The sequence below is a fragment of the Neltuma alba genome, unplaced genomic scaffold (genome assembly GCF_004799145.2).
Source record: "Neltuma alba isolate B1F8T4 unplaced genomic scaffold, ASM479914v2 tig00000972_pilon, whole genome shotgun sequence".
NCBI lineage: Eukaryota > Viridiplantae > Streptophyta > Magnoliopsida > Fabales > Fabaceae > Neltuma > Neltuma alba.
Window position 1 is genome coordinate 22,131 of NW_021632277.1, and position 25,799 is coordinate 47,929.

The 25,799-nt window shown below is 30.7% G+C and overlaps 1 protein-coding gene across 1 annotated transcript; it reads right to left on the bottom strand.

The window, feature by feature from the left end:
* Positions 1-8,406: 8,406 nt before the first annotated feature.
* Positions 8,407-24,821, bottom strand: LOC114749371 (uncharacterized). The gene is made up of 2 exons (XM_028937887.1): positions 24,143-24,821; positions 8,407-9,084 (listed from the first exon to the last, which is right to left on the bottom strand). The coding sequence occupies exons 1-2, from the start codon at positions 24,716-24,718 to the stop codon at positions 8,407-8,409; spliced, it is 1,254 nt and encodes a 417-aa protein (XP_028793720.1). The 5' UTR covers positions 24,719-24,821.
* Between the last annotated feature and the right edge of the window lie 978 nt (positions 24,822-25,799).

Sequence of the window (25,799 nt, forward strand, 5' to 3'; positions counted from 1 at the left end):
AGATTATATTTGAGTCAAGTTCACAAAGAACTTCTCTCCCTGTCATAACTACATTCAAATCAGTTTGTAGGTCATCTAGGTTTCTATCAGCCAGAACAATCTGGGATTCATGCTTTTTCTGAACAATCAATAGCTCGCCCGAGGAGGAAATCCCTTCTTGAGACATTTTTAGTTTCTTATCATGCTCATTTTTTGGCACTATATCTTGTGATAACACTTTTGAGTCTACTGATTTGCCTTTCCTTTTAGTCCATTCTTTAACGTTAGAAGGCCTCTACTCTTGTACCCTATTAACCATAACAGTGCCCTCATTATTATTCTCCTCCTCCTCTAGATCAGCCAACTCCCCAAATCTTCAACCATTCATACCCTACTTCAAGGCACCCTTTCCAGTAGCTGCACTAAACCTTCTAGGTCTTCTGTTCCCTTGCATAGTAGTCCACTCACCATACATCTTATACACTCTACCATGCTCCTCCCCCATAACCATCTCCCCAACTTCTACATCATATTCCTTTTCCTCCTTACATTCCTTCTCTCTATGGTTGTACCTCCCACAATTATAGCACAACAAATTCAGATCCTCATAAACAATTGACCTTTCTTGATTATCCAGAATGTAGGTTGGCAGCAAAGGCTTATTAAGGTCCACCTAAACTTCTACCCTTGTATATCCTCCTTTAGATCTTAATGAGGTCGGCATATCAACCTTCACCGTTACTCCTACCTCATTTCCCATAGCTTCTAAAATCTCTTCCTCATAGTACTCCAGAGGCATATCAGGGAATCTGATCCAAACTAATACTTCCTTAATGGCAGTAGTTCTAGGATCAAAATTAGGCTTCTATTTCCTCACAGTAACATAAGAATTAGAAATCATCCAAGTCTCCCCTAAAACAGCAAGCTCATAATCATCAATAGCTGAGAAATTGACTATAAAAAGATCATTTGACAGATCTGTAACCTCAATAGAACCCACCTTAGCCCACATTCTCTGAAGTTGATCGATCATCATCCTCAAACTAAATCTCCTTCCTCACACCTTAGCAATAAGGCTCAACTAGAAAGGTTTGCGAATCTTATCAAGAGCCCTCTCTGTCAAGATAAACTCTGGAATAAGAATCTTACCTCTCTGATGTTTAACTACTTTGATTTCAGATCGGATCGATTCCAGAAATTGAGCATCATCTCATTCCTAGGCTCATGCTTCCAATCGAACAGTATCCCCCTTCAGTGTATCCTTGAAAGAGTGCATGTCACTTCCTCCAACCACCAGAGTCCTCGTACTCCCTCCATGCTTGATCTTCGTAGTATTGCGTTCTAGCAAATCAACCTCAAGTATATTTTTTATCCATTCACAGATTGTTGAAAATAATCAATTCACAGAAAATGGTCTTTTTCTTTAATTCTCACGTCTTCAAACTAAATTATTTATACAAGCATTACTACCTTTATCATCAAACACTTTTTCATTTTGTCTCTTCCATACAAGCCAGCAAGTGATCGCAAATAATTCTTGCCATTGGGCCCATCCATTTCCCATGTATTCCTTTAAATTCATGTAGCACTAATTTGAAATGTTCCCTCAAAAACATCGCGTTTTGCAGCTGGACTTAATGAGAGATAGCCATAACGTCTTGATTTTAGGACAGTCATGTAAGACGTGGAGTGAGTTTTTGATACTTTGATGACACCAGTGCACTCAACTGCCACATTAATCCCTCTACCTTAACAAGCCTCATTAGTGAGAAGCTTGTTATGTAGGGTGAGCTACAAAAATGATTTACACCTTTAAGGTATGCCAAGCTTCCAAAGGCATTGCCAAGTTGGATTATCGGCAGAGCTCTCCCCCTTTAGCATAGTGTATGCTGACTTAAGAGAGAAATGACCATGCTTCTCATGTTTCCACCTAACATCCTCATCACCTCGTCTGTTAAGGACTCTCTCAAAACCTTGGTAGACTTGTTCCTAGTTCTCCTTAATGCCCTTTCATACTTTTACCCACAAAAGTCTTGTTGTTTTATCAGGCCACATCCTGCCTTCATCATAAAAACTTTATTTGTAATCTCGCATGTCGTGTACCCAAACCTCCTTTTCTTTTTTCTTTGCACACCTCATCTCGAGCTACCAGGTGGACCTTTTTCCTTTCATTGCTCAAACCCTAGAGAAAGCTTCTCGTATTTTTCTCAAGTTCATCAAAAGTAGTCATAGGTAGTGCGCAAGTTTGCATGGGATACAAGGGGATGGCTTGAACTACTGAAGTAATAAGGGTGTGCTGCTTGGTAAAGGAGATGGCATTCACCTTCCAATTAGTCAATCATGTTTTAACCATATCCACCACATACTAGTATCTGCTCTTTGTGACTTGTTCGTGATGAAGTGGACCCCCATATATTTATCGAGATCTAAAGTGTTGAGAAAGCCCAAATTCTAGCTCAGTTGTGCAATATGGGTATGACTCATGTTGCTCGAAAAGAAGACTCGAGTTTTATTTTGGCTAACTTTCTAACCCGATGCACTATAGAACGTATTCAAGCATCTTTTAATCACATCTACTTGATCTAATGATGCTTCAGCAAAAAGGATTAGATCATCTACAAAGAATAGATGAGAAATAGGCTAGCCGTCTTTGGTTAGCCTGATTAGCCTCTATTTCTTAAGATGAATTTTCTCCAGAATCAAATGAGCAAGCTTTTCAATACAAATAACAAATAGATAAGGGGAAATATGGTCACCTTGGTGTATGCCATGCGACAGGGAGAATCTTTGAGTCTTGCTTCCCAGAGGATTTGCATTACTAGGGAATAGACACAGCATTTAATGACCCTCAAGAGAGCTAAGGGGAGATTGATCTCGTTGAGGCAATGTTCAATAAAATCCCATCGTAGGCGGTTGTAAGCCTTCTCAAGATTAATTTTTATAGCCATAAAGCCTTTTTTCTTTTTCATATTCCACATTGAATGAATAACTTCTTAGGCTATAATCACATTGTTTGACTGGCCCTGATCTTCCAAGAACAAAACCACACTGGTTCGAAGAAATAGTGGCAAGCAGAATTCCTTTAATCTTGTTGGCCACACCACCTTAGTAATAGCATTGTAGATAAGATTACATAGGCTTTTCGGCCTAAAGTCCCTTATAGTCTCAGGATGGTCCTTTTTTGTGATAAGCACCATCAAGGTGTTATTTATATCTTGAATAGTAGAAGGATCTATAAAAGCTTCTTGCACATACTTGGAAACAGTATGGCCAATAAACTCCCACTGGCTTCGAAAAAAATAAAGCATTAAAACCATTCGGTCCTGGTGATTTTAGTGCCCCCATCTGAAAAATTGTCTGTTTGATTTCATTTCTCATAATACCACCTCTCAAGATGTGCGAGGGGTCCTCATCCAAAAGAGGAAAGGAGAAATGACCAGGGACCCAACAATCAACAGAGCTGTCATCACAGAATAGGTTTTGATAGAAGAATAGAGCTATACCTTTGATTTGCTCTGTATCAAAAACCCATTCCTCATTGTCATTCTTAAGGGCTTCAATTTTATTTCTCCGTCTTCTCCCATTCGCATTAATCCGCAAACCTGAAAGTATATTCCGGCCTGGTGTTTCTCCTCTTTTTGGCTCCTATTCGCATTAATAGAGGCCTATGATCAGACTTAAAACAAAGGAGATGTAAGACCGAAGCATCAGCATAGGAGTTAAGATTAATTTTACTTGGGTGTATTTTAATATCCTCCTTTTTCTTTAATGATGGTCTGAAAGTAATGCATTTTCAAAATTCAGAAATAAATTGTTTTCTTAGGAGAAAAAACTTGATAAAAAGTTTGAAGGGGTATTTTATTATTATTTGTGCACTTTTTAAGGCAGATTCGTTAAATTTTTTTTTGGTTGGTTCCGTATAGATTAGGATGCATATAATATATATATATATATTTCTTATAAAATTAAAAACAAGATTAGGATGTAGTTGACTTTTTTAAACACACTATGATCACAGTTGGAAAATTTGAAAATAAAAAGGAAGGAAAAGAATAAATTGAATATTTTCTGTCTCAAATTCGAGATTAATTTATGATGAAAATCTGTGCTAAAATTAATTGTTCTGATTTTCGAGCTATTTCAGTATTTTGTAATGATTAATAGGAGACAAAAGTATTAGTATTAAAAACATGGAAAAGGAATAATTTATTTTGACTTTTTTTTAAATTTAATCACTCTATGTGATTAAGGTTTGGAAAATTTGGAAACAAAAAGGAAGTGAAAGCACAGAGCCACAGACTGATCTAAAATTCGATTCCTTATTATCTTTTTAATTTTGGGAGGTCGGGTAATAAAGAAAACTTTAGAGATGTAAATATCTTACCAAAAGTAATTGTCCCGATTTCTATTTATTTTCTAATAATTAAGAGTGAGAAAAAACTGAAAAAATAATATGGTATTATTAGTAAGAAGTTAGGAAAGGAAATATCTATATTTTTCAAAAATTGTCAAAATCATAGGGTTAAGCATAATATTTTTAAATAAAAAATTTACGAATACCTTAAATAAATTGTCGAATTGATGCAAAACAGTTTCACAGCTTAAGCACTGATGGATCTAATTTATCCTCATCATTATGATAATAATATTTGAATTTTGCTTTGATAAAATATGAACTTTCCAAAATGCGATTCCTTGTAATTATTTCCATATATAAAGGATGGTATTAGGGTTTTAATTTCGAAAATCTAAAATTAAATAAAAAAAACACTTGTGACCATTAAGATTTTTTTTCCCCTCCATGTGATATCCCTCCAATTCCAATCTTTGCTATTTTGATGAATTTTATTTATAAGACCACATGTATTGGTCTTTAATACAAACTCCTTATAAAACTCAATAAAACACTTGTGACTCATATTAAAAGGATATTCTCGCCTGTAAAATTTGTTTATATCTAACTAATTTTAATTAATTTTCTTAGTCTGAGGACTATAGTTATTAATATGGTTTTACAGCAAAGGTTGAACAGATGGCGTATAAAACATTTTTTTTACTGTTCTTATATAAGACCCTCCTTGCATATCATGCCCATAAATCTTGTTTATAAAATATCCATCCAAACAATTGCAAATTAAATAGGAATACTAATTGTAAATTAAGAGTTACAGTTGAAACTTAAATGCCTTATTTGTAAATGAGCCTCTTAAATTTGCAACTACTTAATTCGATATATGCAATTCATTTTAGGAAGAAATTTTTTTTCAACTCGCTACAAAAAAAATTGTTTTTCCTTTGCTACAGTTATTTTATCGCAATTTTAACTAATATAAGCATTTGTTACGGTTTTGCATCCAATGACGACAAATATGCAATAATGGACCTGTTTGAAACAGCTTATAAGTAACTTATAAGCTGTTTTTTAATAGTAATTTATGAAATACGAGATAAGTATGTGAGAAGAGTTTTGTTTCGACTTAGGTGAAACATGCTTATAGCAGATTTTCACCACTTTGTCAAACGGGACCAATGACAAGTGTGTAACGACACTTATAGTGATTTTGCATGCAAATACTACAAAATTGTGATGTGAACAATTGGCATTGCATGGCAGGAGAATTGGTTTCAAATATTAGAAGCGCTTCATTGCCAAAAAGCGCTACTAATAAAACAACAGTTTGATTTTACAGCCGTTCGTTAGAACCACTACAAAATCAAATTATATTTTTAATGGTTCTGATCAAACCGCTGCAAATATTTTCCAATCTCAACATTTGTAGCTATTCGGACAGTGATTCCCTATCCAATCTAAACAAGTCGTTATAATCGATGATTTTTTTTTTGAAAGACAAACTTTTAAAATTTGACAAGCATTAGCTCATTTTAATTAACCTTTTTATCTGCACAGATTTATTAATACTAGTATTATAGTATATCCTTATTTATAATAAAGTATTGTCCCATTCAAGAATAATTGAAGGAGTATTTTTCCTGCACCGTGTCAAAAAAAAAGTCAGAGAAAGTTTGGTGCCGACACCAAGTATACTTTACACAGCAATGTTTTAACACATCAACGTGGTATATGAGCAGTTGAAACATGTGCAATGGCTAAACGATAGACGACCGTGTTTGTGTGTTCACATTAATTATTATAGAGAACAAAGAAGATGTCGCCATATGCAAAACTTGCTCTAATAATTATAAACGAAGTTTGATTTTAAATACACAAGTTAAATAATTAATTTAAGGATATTAATAAAATCAATTAAATTAGTTATTATTGATAATAAATATGCATTGAGTTTTCTAAATTATCATATTTAGTCATGACTCCCATTAATAGAAACATTGTTTAACATATGCGATTAATAGAAAAAATTTAAGAAAAAATAAAAATATTTATTAGGGGTGGAGTTGTTTATTACAAAGAAAAAAAAATAAAGTTGAAAAGTTGATAAATTTTAAGACAGAGTTGATAAGATTTAAAGTTTTTCTTAATTCTTACAAAGCATATTAAGAGTGACTTATAAATAGAATTGGATTATGTATATATCCAAAATGTTGTCAAAATCATTATATGGGAAGGAAAAGTTGGTTGGAAAAATTGAAATTCAAAATTTGCATATTGTAAATACACACATCTTTAATTACGTGCAGGAATATTAAAAATTGAAACAAGAAACTTGAATTTGAAAGCTGTAATTAATCTAATAAATAAAAAAAATCATCATATAGATTAAAAAATGTCCAACTATGATAAACAGGTGATACTGACGGCGAAACAACAATTAAAAAAAAAAAAAACTAAATTATGCCTGGGACTAGATGACGGTGTCGTCTCCTTAGCCAGGCGACATGACTTTATGTAGCGGGGAGAATTCCAATGAGCAGCTTTTAAGGAAAAAAATAATTATTAAAATTTTTTTAATAATAAGTAAGAAATTATTATTTTTTATTCTAGACCTTATTATTATATGCCGTTTTATTGTTATTAAAATTTTTTAATAATTATATTTCTTATTTAGAGTTTTATAGCAATTCTCCCTGTATAATAAGTTGAGCCATTTTTTTAAATAAAAAGAAAAATTTAATTTATTCAAGCAATATAAAAGGTTAATCGATGGATAAACTATCTGGATTCAGCCCTTCATGTCAGATGAGGACATAAAGTATACATGAGAGTCCAGCTTCGGTAATTTTTAGCTAATTTCAACTAAATTTTTTATTTGCATTTTATATATCGAATCGAATTGACTGTGTGTATGAAGTGGATGAAATGTTGGGTCCATTAATAAAATATAATTCATAAAATATATGCCATTTGGAAGAAAGTAAGTATAATAAGAAAATCTAGAGGAGGAGATTTCACATTGGAATTATTATGGCTGTTTTCCATTTGACTGATTATTATACTGCTCCAGTACTTAATATAAAATATTTTTAACTAATTTGATTAGATTAAAGAAGTTAAGTAAATTAGTTAATTATAAAAAATATGACATGTTTTTCCTAAAATACCATAATCATCTTCCTTAATATCTTTTCTCCCTCTTCTACTTCATTTTGGTTAAGAAAGATCCAAAATCAATTCAATAATTAGGTCCTATATTAAGGACCGGAAAAATAATAATTAGGTTACATCTTTTAAATTGAATTAATATATTACGATGAAAAGATCAGAAGACGTATTCTCCCACACGCTCTTTTACCATCATATTCCCTCTAAATAATCCCACCATGTTTGTCCGCGTCAACTCCTTCCATTGACTTTGTCCATATAGCCCACACATCCTCGGAAATAATTCACACAATCAGAACCATATTCTCAATTTTAAATTTTACCTCCCGTGCCTAATAGAAGACCTGTAAACTAATTTAAAAAATTAATAAAACTAAATAAATCATTTTAAAACATTTATATTTATTAATTTTTTTCAAACTAATTTGTCTATCTTATAAACTGATATATAATCTAATAATACACGTACAAAATATTTTAGAAAAATCATGTAATATTTTTCATAATTAAATAATTTATTTAGTTTCCTTAATTTTTTCAAATTAATTAGCTAGATCTTATATTAAAAATTTGAAGTGGTACTTTACATAATAGGAAGTACACGTACTATGAAATAACAAGGAAGCTCCTTCGTATTGAAACCGGCTTGTTCAACCTTTGAAGCATTAGTGCCAGGGATTAATTAATTAATTAAAGCATTAAATTATAATAAATTTTGGTAGCCACGGTCAAGTGCTGTAACTATATAAAGGGTTGGATAATCCATGTTAGATCACCAAGCAAATTAGAGAGAGAGAGAGAGTTGGAGATAGCTAGAGAGAAGAAGATCATGGGAAGCACAATGAAGCCAAGGCAGTGGCCTCAAATCATACTCGCAACGGCAATTTGCCTAGTTGCTATCAATAGTGTTAGTGCTGATTATGACCCTTATTCTCCACCTCCACCAGCTTCTTCACCCCAACCTTCATATTACTACAAGTCTCCGCCTCCACCTTCTCCATCACCACCGCCTCCATATTACTATAAGTCACCACCTCCATCTCCATCACCACCTCCACCATATGCGTACAAATCGCCTCCTCCTCCATCTCATTCACCACCACCTCCATATTACAAGTCTCCACCTGCATATTACTATAAGTCTCCACCTCCTCCTTCTCCATCGCCACCTCCACCATATGTGTACAAATCACCTCCTCCACGATCTCCATCACCACCGCCCCCGTATTACTACAAGTCTCCACCTCCACCATCTCCTTCATCACCTCCACCATACATGTACAAGTCGCCCCCACCTCCATCTCCATCACCACCACCTCCATATATTTACAAATCTCCCCCTCCTCCTTCACCTTCACCTCCTCCACGATATGTGTACAAGTCTCCACCACCCCCATCCCCATCACCGCCTCCTCCATATATTTACAAGTCCCCACCCCCACCATCTCCTTCGCCACCACCTCCTTATATCTACAAGTCTCCACCTCCACCATCCCCATCACCTCCTCCACCATATGTGTACAAATCTCCACCACCCCCATCCTCATCTCCACCTCCTCCATATTACTACAAGTCTCCGCCTCCTCCTTCTCCCTCTCCCCCTCCGCCATACATCTACAAGTCTCCACCTCCTCCATCATCTCCTCCTCCTCCAAATTACTATTATAAATCACCTCCTCCTCCCTCTCGTGGCTACTAGTCATCATTTCATAAAGTTTCGAAGATTGTTCTTAATCTAATTTGAATTGTTTCAATGATACTTTTATATTCATTATTTCTGTTTGTATTCAATACTTTCACAAATAATAGGGTTTAAAATAAAATGAATATCTCATAGGACATTTCTTCTTGTGATGATGTATGCGATACCATTTGTTATCAGGTGAATAATATGGACGAGTTTGATTTCTTGATGTATTTCTATGCCAAATTTTATAATTTGATGGAGTTAGTTAAGGTTTTATTTGTTTTATTTCCCTTAATTGTACATCGTCCCTTCTCAATAAGATTCAGGATCCCAGAAATTAAAATTTGCAAAATAAATAATCAACTTTTTCCAAAACGATGCTGATCAAAACCAAATTGTTTTTAGAGATTGATAGCTTTTTTTCAATTATTATTAAATATAAAAAACCTTGAGTGTAATTCAGTTATGCTATAAGATGGTTCACGTACAAGCTCCAAGCAAGAAAATATAAATACAGCTAATTAGCGATCAATCACTTGCTAGTACTAAAACGACTTTCTAAACCTGGTAAAGATGGCTCTCAAGCCGTATCTAAAATCAGACTGGATAAGGGCAAAAAAGTCAAACACTCTTTAAGCTGGTTGTAAAATCGCCCTGGACGGGTATTTTTCAGACCGTCCCCACCAGCCAGTCCAAAAAGTTCCAAAAAACCCAAAGAAAAGGTGGGGGGAAGGGGGAGAGAGAGAGACTGGTCATGGCAAATGAACATGGCGGGCTATTTCTTAACTTTTTCTGCTCTGCTTTTTAATATAAAAATTAAATAATTAATTTATAAATATTAAAAAATTAATTAAATTAATTATTTATAATAAATGAGTTTTGTTTTTTATAAAATAATCTTGCCAATCATATTTATTAGTATGAAAATCCTTTAATATCTATTGTTATCATGAGAACTCTTTAAAACCTTTATCTTTTAGTTGAGAAAAAAAAAATCCCATCTTTAATTTCCAAATTATAGACAGGTAAAAGGGTTTCCATTGAAGTGGAGAGATTCATAATTAGATGTGAAGTTACGACTATCTAAGTCTATTGCATATATTAATATGCTTAGAGGCACGAGGGGGGAATAAATTCCTTTTCTCCTTCTAATTAAATTTGTTTGATGAGTAAAGAATTACTCCTCTTATGCTATTTATAATTCACTTTCAATATGTTTCACACAAATTGAAAAAAATCTTAAATTTTATTAACTTTCACTTAAAATTTAATAACTTTTCAACTCATGCGAGTTATTATATTGGAATTCCTTTTTCACTAAGATTTTCGCCTTTTACCACAAATGTAACTATAAATGTAAATGTATCCCTATTTAATACATATTATACCTTATGTAAACAAAGTTAACATAATAATAAATGAAAGGTAAAATTGTACATCTAGGCAAAAAAAATTTCTCTTAGTACTCTATAAATAGGATTAAAAAATATCTTTTTTTTTTTGCCCTATAAATAAAACCAGAAGAGTATCATGGTATTAAACACAGTTGTTTAGTTAACCTTGCGAGCCAATAAACCAGTTTTTAAGCCAGTTTAATCAAGAGTTTACGGTCAAACCCTGTCATTTTGAGTTTCAAAAAAGTAATAACAGTCCATTAGAGTTATGCTTGAATAATTTTGTTTTGTTGGATTATATGTAGTTTATAAATGAAATTAAAAGAAATCTAACATATATATTACTCTAATTTCTTAGACTCAAACAGTAATTGACCTAAAGTTTAAGAGGGTCCAGCATGTTACAATCTAAATTTCCTAATCCATGTCAAATGCCACGCTATTTACTCTGATATGATGGTTTCTCTCAATAACTTAATAGCAAAAGTAATGACGAGAAATTCAATGACAAAAGCTAGAACTTTCAAAAGGTTAAATTTAAATTTTAAAATATTAGGAAAATTATATGTAATTGACATAAAATTGGCAGGTTTTGTAAATTTTAATTTTAAGTATTATTTTTTTAGGGTTTAGGTTCTTTTATAATATTTTCATATATTTTAATTAAAGTACAATATTTTAATTATGATTATGTTGACCCAAATTTAATCATAATTAAATCACTAACCTTCCAATCATTATTTCAACCGATTTAATAGCCTATCCCACTTTCGTTACCTTGGTAATGAGAGGGCATATTGTAACATCCTTTCAAAAAAATTATTATTTCAAAAGAAAATAATTAAATAATGTAAAATAATAATATTTTATTTAAAAAAGAGAAAGTGAAAAAAATACACATTTTCCACTGAATTAAGTGGAAAGGTGAGAAAATTTAAGAATAAGAATAATATTGGAGGGAACTCATTTACTGAAGGAAGAAACACGGGAGGTGTATTAATGAAAGAAGGAAAAATAGGAGAGAACGGTTGGAGTTAGAAGGATAAATGGAGGAGTGAGGTATTAGCAAAGAAGAGAAAGAGAGAGGGAGAGGTGCAGAAAGAGGGATCAAGAGAAAGGCAGGAAAGGCCACTGGCCGTTTGGCCGAGTGGCGTGGGTGTGTGTTGGATGCGTGTGTTGTGGGTTCGATCCCGTCCTGTTGTAATAAAAAAAAAGAGAGAGAAAGGCAGGAAAGTGTTAACAATTTGAAGGGTAATACAAGTTTTGGAGATCATTAAGTACATAAAAACATTTCTTTCTATTAAATTTTCTTTATAAATATTTTCATATATAATTAGAGCTTTATATTAGTAATATCATTATAATGTTTAGAGAAAATTTTGTGATCTGGGTATAGAGTAAGTACTGAGTTTTGACAATAAATGACTATAGAAATTTAGAGGTAAATGAGTAGTTACTTTTAATCGATTTAAATTTTTCCATTTGTTACTTTTGGTATTTAAAATCAAATTTATTTTGTTAAAAAATCTGTCATTTATGATATATATCATATTTATACCTATTAAAATTAAGTAAAATAATTTATTTGGATTATTTGATATATAATCAGTTTATATTTATTTATTTATTGTTTTGAGAATTTTAAACTAAGATTTTAGTTGAAAAATGTATTATTCAAGATATATAGAATGTTTTTACCGATTAAATTTAAGTTAAATAATTTATTTAGGTTATTTGATATATTATTAAGATTTTAATCAGTTTAAAATGTGAAATAGGTTAAGTATATGTTACTAGAAAATTTTGAAGCTGAAAAATTAATTTATAAATTAAGAATTTTACAATATTAGATAAAAAAAACAGTTATGTATATAATTTGAATGAGTTATTTGGGTAAAGAAAAATTTTTATTTGAAGTAAGAATTTTTGGGTAGTAAACATATATATAAATATATTAATAATAATAAGTCCTATATAATTTAAGTTATTTATTTCTATGTATATTAAATTGTATCTATATTATTTGTAGATTATCTTGTACTTCGGAATTTATAATTTGTGTTCTTATTTCTCAAACTGTAAGGTTAAGCTTGGAATAGAGATAACCGAGGTTAATTGATTTTATATACATGCTTTGGATTGTAAGATGTTTACTATGCTTTTATCTTCTCAAATTAATTTGTGAAAATATATCTATGAATAAAGTATGTATTTTCTTATATGACAAATTCTGGTAAAGTGGGAATTATGTTGATTTAATTATGCTTGAGTTGTATTTTACTGGGAATTATGTTTTCATGTGCTGAATTTGGTATACTAATATTTTGTTATTAAATAAAATAAAAATGTGTTGTACTTTGTTTGGAATTATATCATCTTAATTTTAAGAATTATGATATTTTTAATTTATATTGTAACTACGCATGGGGTCTATATGTAGAGGTTGAGATCTTGATATATGAAGGATAATTGTTCTTGAAACCCGTGCGGCATGCCTACACTACTGATCATAGTGTTTGGCTTTTTTTGTTAAACCCCTATAGTTCTTTCTTTTCCTCAGCTTGGAATTGAGAACGAGCTTTTGGGTAGACACCTCTTGCACCATAATCCATTTTTGGGCTATGTAAATATAAAAGGCAGCCTGTTGCTTGACTTGAGTGGGGTGACTTTTGGTTGAGTTATTCAGCACAAAAAGCCCAGGTCCTTATCAGAGAGTCATAAGGAGGAGTATAGTAATGGGATGACATATTTCATTATGTTGCTGTGTATGTATACTTTTGTATAAATTGGGTTGTGGATGGTGAGATATACTCCTTTCAAATGGTTATATCTATTAAAATTTCATTTATTACTTAAATTATATTTAAGCACTAGTTTACCAACTTGTCATACTACTTATATATGTCATAAATTAATTTTTAGTTACTGGGAATTTATGTCTCACCCTGCTATTTAGTAATAATTTTCAGGAGAGCTATCTAGTTTGGCTCGGAGCAAAGGAAAGCAACCAGAGGCATAGGCGAGCATAACCTAGTAGTCTTCTTTTTGTTTGGACATGTAATGTTATATATATTGCCATCTTATGGTCTATGATTTTGTTAACATATATTTTCTTTTGTTTGATTATTGAATGACTGTATTTGATGGAGTGCTGTTAGAATAGCTAGAGGCCATAAAATTCTATTGTATGTGTTATTCTTACGTGTATGACTTGTGGGCTGGGCTAAGCATCATGTGTTTTTTATGCCTTAAATATTTATGAGATGAATATTTATGTTGAACTTGTGAGCGATTACTATGTCATGAGTCCTTGTTGTACGTGTTATTAAACTTATAGGTGTTTTATGTATCCTGAGCTTTTGAGATGTTTTCAAAATAAGACAAACTCTTTATAACCATGGTAGTATTTTAGCATTCTCACTCAATTATTTTTCTACCATGGTTATCATCTTAAAAAGCGATTTTATAATTATGTATTAAGAAGATGTCTTTTCACATACTATACCATATGGTAGGATTTATGATAAATAGTGGAAAAAAAAATTTTCGGGTATAAAGAAGTTTAAATAAGTTGAGTTCTGGGAGGTCATTAGAGCTATAACATAACTCTAGATTCAGAGAGTGCTTATAGCGATATTTACAAATTACTTATCAATAAAGCCTTAAAATTAGCAGTGAAATTTGAACTCATGACCTTGGGAGTTATGAACTGATTTTTTAATAATTACTAACTAAAACAACTATTATTGAAAAAATAGTCTAAAAGTTGAAGTAGGGGTGCAGTAAGAAAGAGAAAGGAAAAAAAAAAAACTAAATAATCACCAACCATCCATTGGTCTAGGCTTAACTGCAATTTTCCGAATGTAAGTGCCGATGTAGACTTAAGCAAATTGAAGATATAAATATGAGTATGGGGCCGGTCTACGAGTGGAAACTTTTCAAAAGACTAAAAAATCTTGGGAAAGGTTGAAAGTTGAAAGGATAAGGATGCCATCGGAGCTCTTTAGAAAAATAATAATAAAATAATTAATTAAAATTGGTCAGGAATAACTTTTCTAGAATATTATTGAGAGCAAAATCTTGGAATAATTCCCTTTAAAGTTGCTTTCTTTAATCATCATTTTTCTCTTTTCAATGAATTATTCTTGTCCTGTTATAGCTTCATTTCTGACAATTATACAACACTTGGACTGCTTTTCTTAGCTGATAAGTACATTTATTAAATTAAGGCCCCCCAAACAAAATTATTAAATAATTAACTGTTTACATTTTTTTTGGGTCTAAATTTCACAAAACTCTCATGTACCTTGGACCACAAATAACTCTCTTAACCTTTAAAATCTAATTACAAAGACCACCTAATTTGTTTAATTATGAATAGGCAAATTCTAGCCATCAATTTTATTTTTTTCTTCTTTTTATTTTTGTGTATATATAACTCTTTCAAGTTTTGAGTTATATGCATATAAACTCCTTAAATTTTAACATATGTGTATATAAGTAATAAATACAACTACTAGTATGGGATTTATTTGTATATGTATAAAAGCTTAGGGGATTTTTTTTTTTCAAATTTAAAACATTAAGAAAGTTATCTATACATAATACTGCCTTCCTCATTTATTTTAGTCCTAAATATAAATTTTAATTTACTTTGTCTTTCATATTAATTTTTTTTGCCAAGTGTAAAGTTTAAATCTAATTTAGATAGTAGTGTAAATCTTATAATGGTTTTTTTTAAAGTTATAACATACAAAGAAGTAAAAAAAAAAAAAGTAATAGCAAAACAATTCAATTTAATTTTAGAGTGTCCAAATAAAATGCATATACTATAAATATCCTCAAAGATATGCAAATAATCTGGAAACTATGATAATTGTAAATCCGTTTTAATTTATGGTGTTTTTATTTTTTGGTTATTATTCATTTTTGGTAGTTAATTGTAAGAATCAAATCAACGAGAAATGCAAAAGTATTTTTTTGTCAAAAATTATGGGATCATTGGTGCATGAATTTTCTAATAAGTACGTACCGTTCTGTTTCAGCTGTAAACGTCGCGTCTCTTCGGAAAAAGGGTCAGATTATAATAATTAATTATATTAATTAATAATTTTTGCCTATCTTTTGTTAAATGCTCATTATCTTGTCTCGTAAAATTTAAATAAAAATACTATTCCCTCCGTTTCTTATTATAAGAGACGAATAACCGAATTACGTTAATAAAAAAAGCAGTTAAAATTAGTTAAGAACAATCAATGTGTAAAAAATATAATTTCTTTTCCAAAAATGCCCTCATTAATAAGAAGAGAGAGTATGAGAGAGAACAATTAAATTATTGAAAGAAAGAAAAGGGGAATGGAGAGAGAGTGTGAGTTGGAGACAATAAATATGGATAAAATAGGAAATCAACACAAAAAAGTAGAGACAACTTTTAAGTGTCTCTTATATATAGGAATATACCATAAACATCAAATGTCTCTTATAATAAAGAACAGAGGGAGGACTTATTAGCAAACGAAGGCTGGTCTGCAAGAGATAATTATACTGTGCGGAAACAAAGTAGCAATAGCAGTAACGTTTCAAGGAAGATTTTATGGAAAGCACCGATTGTCGGCTCCTTGAAAATAAACTTTGATGGTGCTTTTAATGCAAAATTCAAAACAGCTGGCATTGGTATTCTGTGCAGAAATCATAATGGTATTCAACTTGGTTGTGTTTGTAAAAAGTTGAGAGCAACTTCCCCTTTTCATATGGAATGCCTTGCATTAAGAGATGCTATTCTTTACAGTGACAAGTTTGATCGTGAGAAGATGAATTTAGAGACTGACTGTCTTGAGTTATATAAAACCTTGATTAATTGTTCCTCTGATAGCATTGAATGGCAGTGTAAGGATGTTGTTTATGATATTCTTTAGCTACTAAGGGCAAGACCTCATATTCAACTCGCTTTAGTATCTAGAGATGGAAATAATGCTACGGACTATTTTTTTGGTCCTATTTATAAAACACTTTTAACATGTTTTATACAGATTAAGGGAAATCTTAAACTGTATTGACTTTTCATTAAAATATAACAACTTTCTAACTTTATCTTTATTTATTCAAAAAAAAAAACTATCTATACTATAACAAATGAAGAATAATATAATACATACATTATAGAAAAGTTAATGAAGTGACTTATAAATAGAACTAAAAAATACATTCTCTTACTGCCCTATAAATAGAACCACGAGAGTACCTAGCCCTATGCAAAAATTGGGATGGCTACCAATGGGATGCTTATTAAGGCACCATCTCATTTACTTCAGATTTTGGAGAAGGATGCTGTGAATATTACTATTGTACTCCCTGCTGGTAATGGTTGTGGATCCAGTGCTATGGGCTGTGCTGGAATAGGTTAGTTAATTATGGCTTGAATGTGATATGTAAACTCTTGTTGTTTCTTTTAATGAAAATTCTTTTTTTTTGTTAAAAAAAATTTAAATACTTTGCCACCTGTCTTTAATATAAGACTTTTTTTAACTTTTATTTTGATCTTAAATATAAGATTCTAATTTATTTTATCTCTCATATTATCTAATTTTTTTCCTAGATAGTCATTCTAATAATGATAATTCTAACTAATAAACTTAATTAGCAAGGACTTTTTAGGAAAGACAATACAAATTTATTATAAAAAACTAACTTAACTTACTTGTTTAATCTACTCAAATTAATTAAGTAGTTTTTATATTCAGGATTGGATGTAGTATTTTCTTTTTGCCAATTGTAAAGTTTAAATATAACTCATGTCTCTGCTGGAAAAAAAATTATTCATGTCAGCTTACACACACACACACACACACTCGATACACACACACACATATATATATATATTTATAGCAAACAAGTCAGCTTATATATTACTCCTAAAAAAAGTAATATTCCAGGCAGGCAGGCATGGGATCTTTTTCGTTAGTATCAGAGTAATGTAGGAATGCTCCGAGATTCTCATACTCTCTTCGGTTTTTAATATAAAAACTAGTTTACTAACTTAAATAAATTAAATAAATTATTTAAGTTAATTATTTATAATAAATATGTGTTGTTTTATTAAAATATGATTCCTAATCAATTGTATTAGTTAGAACTATCATTACTATAAGAATTATCTTTAAAAAAATAAATAAATATGAAAGACAAAATAAATTTGAGTCTTATATTTAGCATCAAAATAAAAATCAAACTAGTTTTTATAGTAGTATATATGCAAATAAATCCCATGCTAGTAGTTGGGTGTATTTTAATATCCTCATTTTTTTTATGATGGTCTGAAAGTAATGCATTTTCAAAATTAAGAAATAAATCGTTTTCTTACCGGAAAAAACTTGATAAGAAGTTTGGAAGGGTATTGTATTATTATTTGTGCACTTTTTAAGGCAGATTCGTCAAGTTTTTATTTTTTTTGGGTTCTGTACAGATTAGGATGTATACTATATATATATATATATATATATATAGTTCTTGTAAAGTTTTTTTTTTTGGCCAAATATAGTTCTTGTAAATTAAAAACAGGATTAGGATGTAGTTGGCTTTTTTTAAACACACTATGATCACAGTTAGAAAATTTGAAAATAAAAAGGAAGGAAAAGAATAAATTGAATATGTGTCTCAAATTCGAGATGAATTTATGATGAAAATCTGTGCTAAAATTACTTGTTCTGATTTCGTGCTATTTTAGTACTCTTTCGGGCCTTAATATAAAACATAATTATTGAGTTGATTTTGGTTTAAAACATAAGATATATTTTTCATATTTATCAATTTTTCCTAAACTATCCCTATAGATACTCCCTCAACTATAATCAAGTAGAAGAAGGAAAAAGAGGATATTAATTAAGATGATTATGGTATTTTAGAAAAAAATATGTCATATTTTTTATAATTAACTAACCTACCTAACATTTTTAATCTAATCAAATTAGTTAAATATGTCTTATATTAAGAACAGGATGAGTATTTTATAATGATTGATGTGTTTTTACTTTTTTGTTATTTAATCGCTCCATGTGATCACGGTTTAGAAAATTTGGAAACAAAAAGGAAGTGAAAGCACAGACCCACAGACTGATCTAAAATTCGATTCCTTCTTTGTTATTTTGGAAGGTCGGTTAATAAAGCAGATTTTAGAGATGCAAAAATCTTACAAAAAATAATTGTCCCGATTTCTATTTATTTTTTAATAATTAAGAGTGAGAAAAAACTGAAAAAATAACATGGTATTATTAGTAAGAAGTTACGAGAGGAAATATTAATATTTTTCAAAAAGTTGTCAACATCATAGGGTTAAGCGTAATTCTTTTAAATAAAAAATTTACGAAGACCTTAAATAAACTGTCAAATTGGTGCAAAACAATTTCACAGCTTAAGCACTGATGTATCTAATTTATCCTCATCATTATGATAATAATATTTGAATTTTGCTTTGATAAGATATGAACTTTCCAATATGACCATTAAGTGTTTTCCTCCATGTGATATCCCACCAATTCCAATCTTTGCTATTTGGGTGAATTGTATTTACAAGACCTTCTGTATTGGTCTTTAATGCAAACTCCTTATAAAACTTAACAAAACACTTGTGACTCATATTAAAAAGATATTCTTGTCTATAAAATTTGTTTATATCCAACTAATTTTAATTAATTTTCTTAATCTCATAACTATAGTTATTAATATGGTTTTATAGAAAAGGTTGAATGGATGGAGTATAAGACATTTTTTTGCTGTTCTTATATAAGATCCTCTTTATGTAACATATCGTTTCCATAAATCTTGTTTATAAAATATCCATCCAAACAATTGCAAATTAAATAGGAATACTAATTGTAAATTAAGAGTTACAGTTGAAACTTAAATGCCTTATTTGTAAATGAGACTCTCAAATTTGCAACTATTTAGCTCGATATATGCAATTCATTTTAGGAAGAAATGTTCTTTTCAACTCGTTACAAAAAAAAAAATGTTTTTATTTTGCTGCAGTTATTTTATCACAATGTTAACTAATGTGAGTGTTTGTCGCGGTTTTGCATCCAGCCTTGACGAATCTGCAATGCTTTGATCGATAATGACATGCGTGTAATGACACCAGCAGTGATTTTGCATACAACTGCTATAAAAAGGGTATTTGAGAATGCTTAAAAGTCCGTCTAAGAAGCACTTTTCTGCAAAACAAGACAAACTCCTCTACATATTTACTTCGTAAATCGTAAAAACACTTTTAAAATTATGATTTGGTTTACATCCAAATACTTCTAAGATTATGACGTGAATGGTTGGCTTTACATGGCGGGAGAATTGGTTTGGAATATTAGTAGCACTTTAGTGCCGAAAACCGCTCCTAATAAAACAAGATAGCGGTTGGTCATAACCACTGCAAAATCAAGTTACATTTGGGCCTTATCAAACCGCTGCAAATGTTTTTCAATCTCAACGTTTGTAACCGATTGGACAGTGATTTCCTATTCAATCTAAACAGTTCGTTATAATCAATGATTTTTTTTTTTTGAAAGACAAAATTTTAAAATTTGACAAGCATTAGCTAATTTTAATTAATCTTTTTATCTGCACAGATTTATTAATACTATTCCGGTCTTTAATATAAGACTTATTTAACTAATTTGATTATATTAAAAAAGTTATGTAAGTTAGTTTATTATAAGAAATATGACATGTTTTTCCTAAAACACCATAATCATCTTTCTTAATACCCCCTCTTCTTCTTTTATTTGATTATGGTTGAGGGAGTATCTATAAGGGTAGTTTAGAAAAAATTAATAAATATGATAAATGAGTCTTATATTTAGGATCAAAACCAACTCAACAATTAGGTCATATATTAAAGAATGAAGGAGTATATCCTTTTTTATAATAAAGAGTTATTGTCCCATTCAAGAATAATCGAATAATATATGTCCTTAAGCTCTTTCCCTATGTTTGTTCTTCTCCATGAATTGGTACTTCAAAATTTGTAACTTATATACATGTATTATTGAGTTAGTCCTCAAAATAAAGTAAATATACAAACTGATCAAACAAAAGGACTAAAATAGGATATATTAACTTCTAGCACCCTTATGTTATTTTCCAGTTGCATCAAGTACCCCAATTTTATTTATGACACATCGAGTACTATAGTCTTATTTATAACATTACGGGTGCATGCCTCAAGATAAAACATCATAGTGTTAAATGCATTAGGAAAATAATATCAGAATACCAGATATTGCTGGAAAATAACATAGAGTGCTGACCACTAAAAGATAGCAAATTCAAGACTGAACCAATATTTGTAAATCCCTTATTTGTAAATGAGACTCTCGAATTTGCAACTATTTAGCTCGATATATGCAATTCATTTTAGGAAGAAATGTTCTGTTCAACTCGCTGCAAAAAAAAAAAAATTGTTTTTATTTTGCTGCAGTTATTTTATCGCAGTTTTAACTAATGTGTGTTTATTGCGGTTTTGCATCCAACCATGACGACTCTGCAATGCTTTGATTGGTAATGACATGTGTGTAATGACACTAGCAGTGATTTTGCATGCAACCACTACAAAATTGTGACGTGAACGGTTGGCTTTACATGGCGAGAGAATTGTTTTGGAATATTAGTGGCGATTTAGTGCCAAAAACTGCTACTAATAAAACAAGAGTCTGATTTTATAGCGGTTCGTCATAACCACTGCAAAATCAAATTACATTTGGGTCTTATCAAACCGCTGCAAATGTTTTTCAATCTCAACGTTTGTAACCGATTCGACAGTGATTTCCTATTCAATCTAAACAGTTCGTTATAATCAATGAATTTTTTTTTGAAAGACAAAATTTTAAAATTCGACGAGCATTAGCTAATTTTAATTAACCTTTTTATCTGCACAGATTTATTAATACTCTTCCGGTCCTTAATATAAGATCCATTTAACTAATTTGATTAGATTAAGAAAGTTAGGTAAGTTAGTTAAATATAAAAAAAGTGATACATTTTTTCTAAAACACCATAATCATCTTTCTTAATATCTCATCTCCCTCTTTTACTTGATTATAGTTGATGGAGTATCTATAGGAATAGTTTAGAAAAAACTGATAAATATGAGAAATGGATCTTATATTTAGGATCAAAACCAACTCAATAATTATGTCTTATATTAAGAGCCGGAGGAATACATCCTTATTTATAATAAAGAGTTATTGTCCCATTCAAGAATAATCGAAGGAGTAATTTTTCTGCACCGCGTGAAAAAAAGTCAGACAAAGTTTGGTGCCGACGCCCAATATACTTGAAAAAGCAATGTTTTAACGCAACAACGTGCTATATGAGCAGTTGAAATATGTGTAATGGCTAAACAATATACGCCAAGCTTTTGTTTTCACATCAATTATTATATAGAGAGAACATGCCACGATAAGCAAGACTTGCTCTAATAATTATAAAAGGAAGTTAGATTTTAAATACACAAGTTGATAATTAATTTACGGATATTAATAAAATCAATTAAATTATTTATTATTGATGATAAATATGTGTTGATTTTTTTAAATTATCATATTAATAGAAACATCATTTAACGTAACATATGCGACTAATAGAAAAAATTTAGGAGAAAGTAAAAAATTTATTACGGGTAAAGTTGTTTATTAGCCAAAAAAAGAGAGAATAAAATTGCAAAGTTGATAAATTTTAAAGCTGAGTTAATAAGATTTAAAGTTTTTCTTAAATCTTATGAAATATATTAAGAGTAACTTATAAATAGGATTGGACTATGTATATGTTGAAAATGTTGTAGAAATCATTATATGTTATAAATCATTATATGAGAAGGAAAAGTTTGTTGGAAAAATTGAAATTCAAAATTTGCATATTGCAAATACACACATCTTTAATTACTTGCAGGAATATTAAAAATTGAAACAGGCAACTTTAATTTGAAAGCGGTAATTAATCTAATAAATAAAAAATTCATCATAAAAATTAAAAAATGTCCAACTACGATAAACCGGTGATACTGATGGCAAAACAACAATTAAAAAAATTAATGCCCAGGACCAGATGACTATGTCGTCTCATTAGCCAAGTGACATCACTTTACATAGCAGAAAGAATTACTATGAGATTTTAAAAAAAATATATAAGAAAATTTTAGTAATAAAAGAATCACTTTACATAGCAGGAAAATTTTTATTGAGATTTTTTAATAATTATATTTTTTTATTTGAGATTTTATAACAGTTTTCTCTATATAATAAGTTGAGCCATTTTTTTAAATAAAAAGACAAATTTAATTTATTCAAACAATATAAAATGTTAAATGATTGATAAACTAGCTAGATTCTGCCCTTTATATCAGATGAGGACATAAAGTATATAGGAGAGCCCAGTTTAGGTAATTTTTAGCTAATTTCAACTAAATTTTTTATTCAAGTAATTTTTTGATTTGTATTTTATATATCGAATCGAATTGACTGTGTATATGAAGTGGATGAAATATTGGGTCCATTAATAAAATAGAGTAATTCATAAATATATAATTTTGGAAGAAAGTAAGTATAATAAGAAAATCTAGAAGAATGGATTTCACATTAGAAATTATTATGGCTGTTTCCCACTTGACTGATTATTATAATAATTAGGTTACGTCTTTTAAATTGAATTAATAAATTATGAGGAAAACATCAAAAGACATATTCTCCCACACGCTCTTTTACCGTTTGTCCACACCAACTCCTTCCATTGACTTTGCCTATATAGCGCACGCATCCTTGGAAATAATTCACACAATCAGAACCATTATCTCGATTTTAAAAATTACCATCCGTGCTTAATGGAAAGCCCGTTAACTAATTTAAAAAGATTAATAAAACTAAATAAATTATTTTAATATATTTATCTTTATTATTTTTTTCAAACTAATTTGCTTGACTTAGAAACTGATGGATATATAATCTAATGATGCGCAAAATATTTTAAACAAATCATATAACATAAGTTATAATGAAATAATTTATTTAGCTTCTTTAATTTTTTTTAAAAAATTGGTTAGCAAGATCTGCCGTACTTTAAGAAGTACTATGAAATAACAAGGAAGCTACTTCATATTGAAACTGGCTTGTTCAACCTTTGAAGCATTAGTGCCAGGGATTAATTAATTAATTAATTAATGCATTAAATTATAATAAATTTTGGTTGCCGCGGTCAAGTGCTATAACTATATAAAGGGTTAGATAATCCATGTTAGATCATCAAGCAAATTAGAGAGAGAGAGAGTTGGAGATACCTAAAGAGAAGAAGATCATGGGAAGCTCAATAAGGCCGATGCAATGGCCTCACATCATACTGGCAACGGCAATTTGCCTAGTTGCTATCAATAGTGTTAGTGCTGATTATGACCCTTATTCTCCACCTCCACCAGCTCTTTCACCACAGCCTCCATATTACTACAAGTCTCCGCCTCCGCCTTCTCCATCATCACCGCCTCCATATTACTATAAGTCACCACCTCCTCCATCTCCATCACCACCCCGCCTTCTCCATCATCACCGCCTCCATATTACTATAAGTCACCACCTCCTCCATCTCCATCACCACCTCCACCATATGCATACAAATCGCCTCCTCCTCCGTCTCCTTCACCACCTCCTCCATATTACAAGTCCCCACCTCCATATTACTATAAGTCTCCACCTCCTCCTTCTCCATCACCACCTCCACCATATGTGTACAAATCACCTCCTCCACCATCTCCATCACCACCGCCCCCGTACTACTACAAGTCTCCACCTCCACCATCTCCTTCACCACCTCCACCATACATGTACAAGTCGCCCCCACCCCCATCTCCATCACCACCACCTCTATATGTTTACAAATCTCCCCCTCCTCCTTCACCTTCACCCCCTCCACTATATGTGTACAAGTCTCCACCACCCCCATCCTCATCTCCACCTCCTCCATATTACTACAAGTCTCCACCTCCTCCTTCTCCCTCTCCCCCTCCGCCATACATCTACAAGTCTCCACCTCCTCCATCATCTCCTCTTCCTTCTCCACGTTACTACTATAAATCACCTCCTCCTCCCTCTCATGGCTACTAGTCACCATTTCATAAAGTTTACGAAGATTGTTCTTAATCTAATTTGAATTGTTTCAATGATACTTTTATATATATCCATTATTTCTGTCTGTATTCGATACTTTCATGGATGATAGGGATCAAAATAAAATGCATATCTCATAGTGTATTCCTTCTTGTGATTTGTATGCGATACCATTTGTCATCAGGTGAACAATATAGAAGAGTTTGATATCTTGATATATTTCTATGTCAAATTTTATAATTTGATGGAGTTAGTTGAGGTTTTATTTGTTTTATTATTTCCTTTAATTGTACATCGTCCCTTCTCAGTAAGATTCAGGATCCCAAAAATTAAAATTTGTAATATAAATAATCAGCTTTTTCCAAAACAATGCTAATCAAAACCAAAATGTTTTTAGAGACTGATCACTTTTTTTTAAATATTATTAAATAAAAAAAAACTTGAGCCTATTCCAGTTATGATATAATATGGTTCAAGTACAAGCTCCAAGCAAGAAAATATAAATACAGCTAATTAGCGATTAATCACTTGCTAGTAATAAAATGACTTTCTAAACCTAGTAAAGATGGCTCTCAAACTATTTCCAAAATCAGACTAGATAGGGGCAAAAGGGTCAAACATTCTTTAAACTAGTTGTAAAATTGCCCTGGAGAAGTATTTTTTTAGACAGTCCCCAGCAGCCAATCAAGAAAGTTCCAAAAAACGCAAATAAAAAGGGGCAAACAAGAAAAAGAAAAAGAAAAGAAGCCGGTCATGGCCAATGAACAGGGCTGGCTATTACCTAACTTTTTCTACTGTGGTTATTAATATAAAAATTAAATAATTAGTCTATAGATATTAAAAATTTAATTAAATTAATTATTTATAATAAATAAGTTTTTTCTTAAAATAATTTTGCCAATAATATGTATTAGAATGAAAATCCTTTAATATCTATAGTCATCATGAGGACTATTAAAATAAATAAATATTAAAAACAAAATAGATTAAAATATTATATTTATAATCAAACGAGCTTTTATATTTAAAACCGGAGATAATACAAATACTTTTTACCCCTATATTTTACATTGATTAAAAGGAAA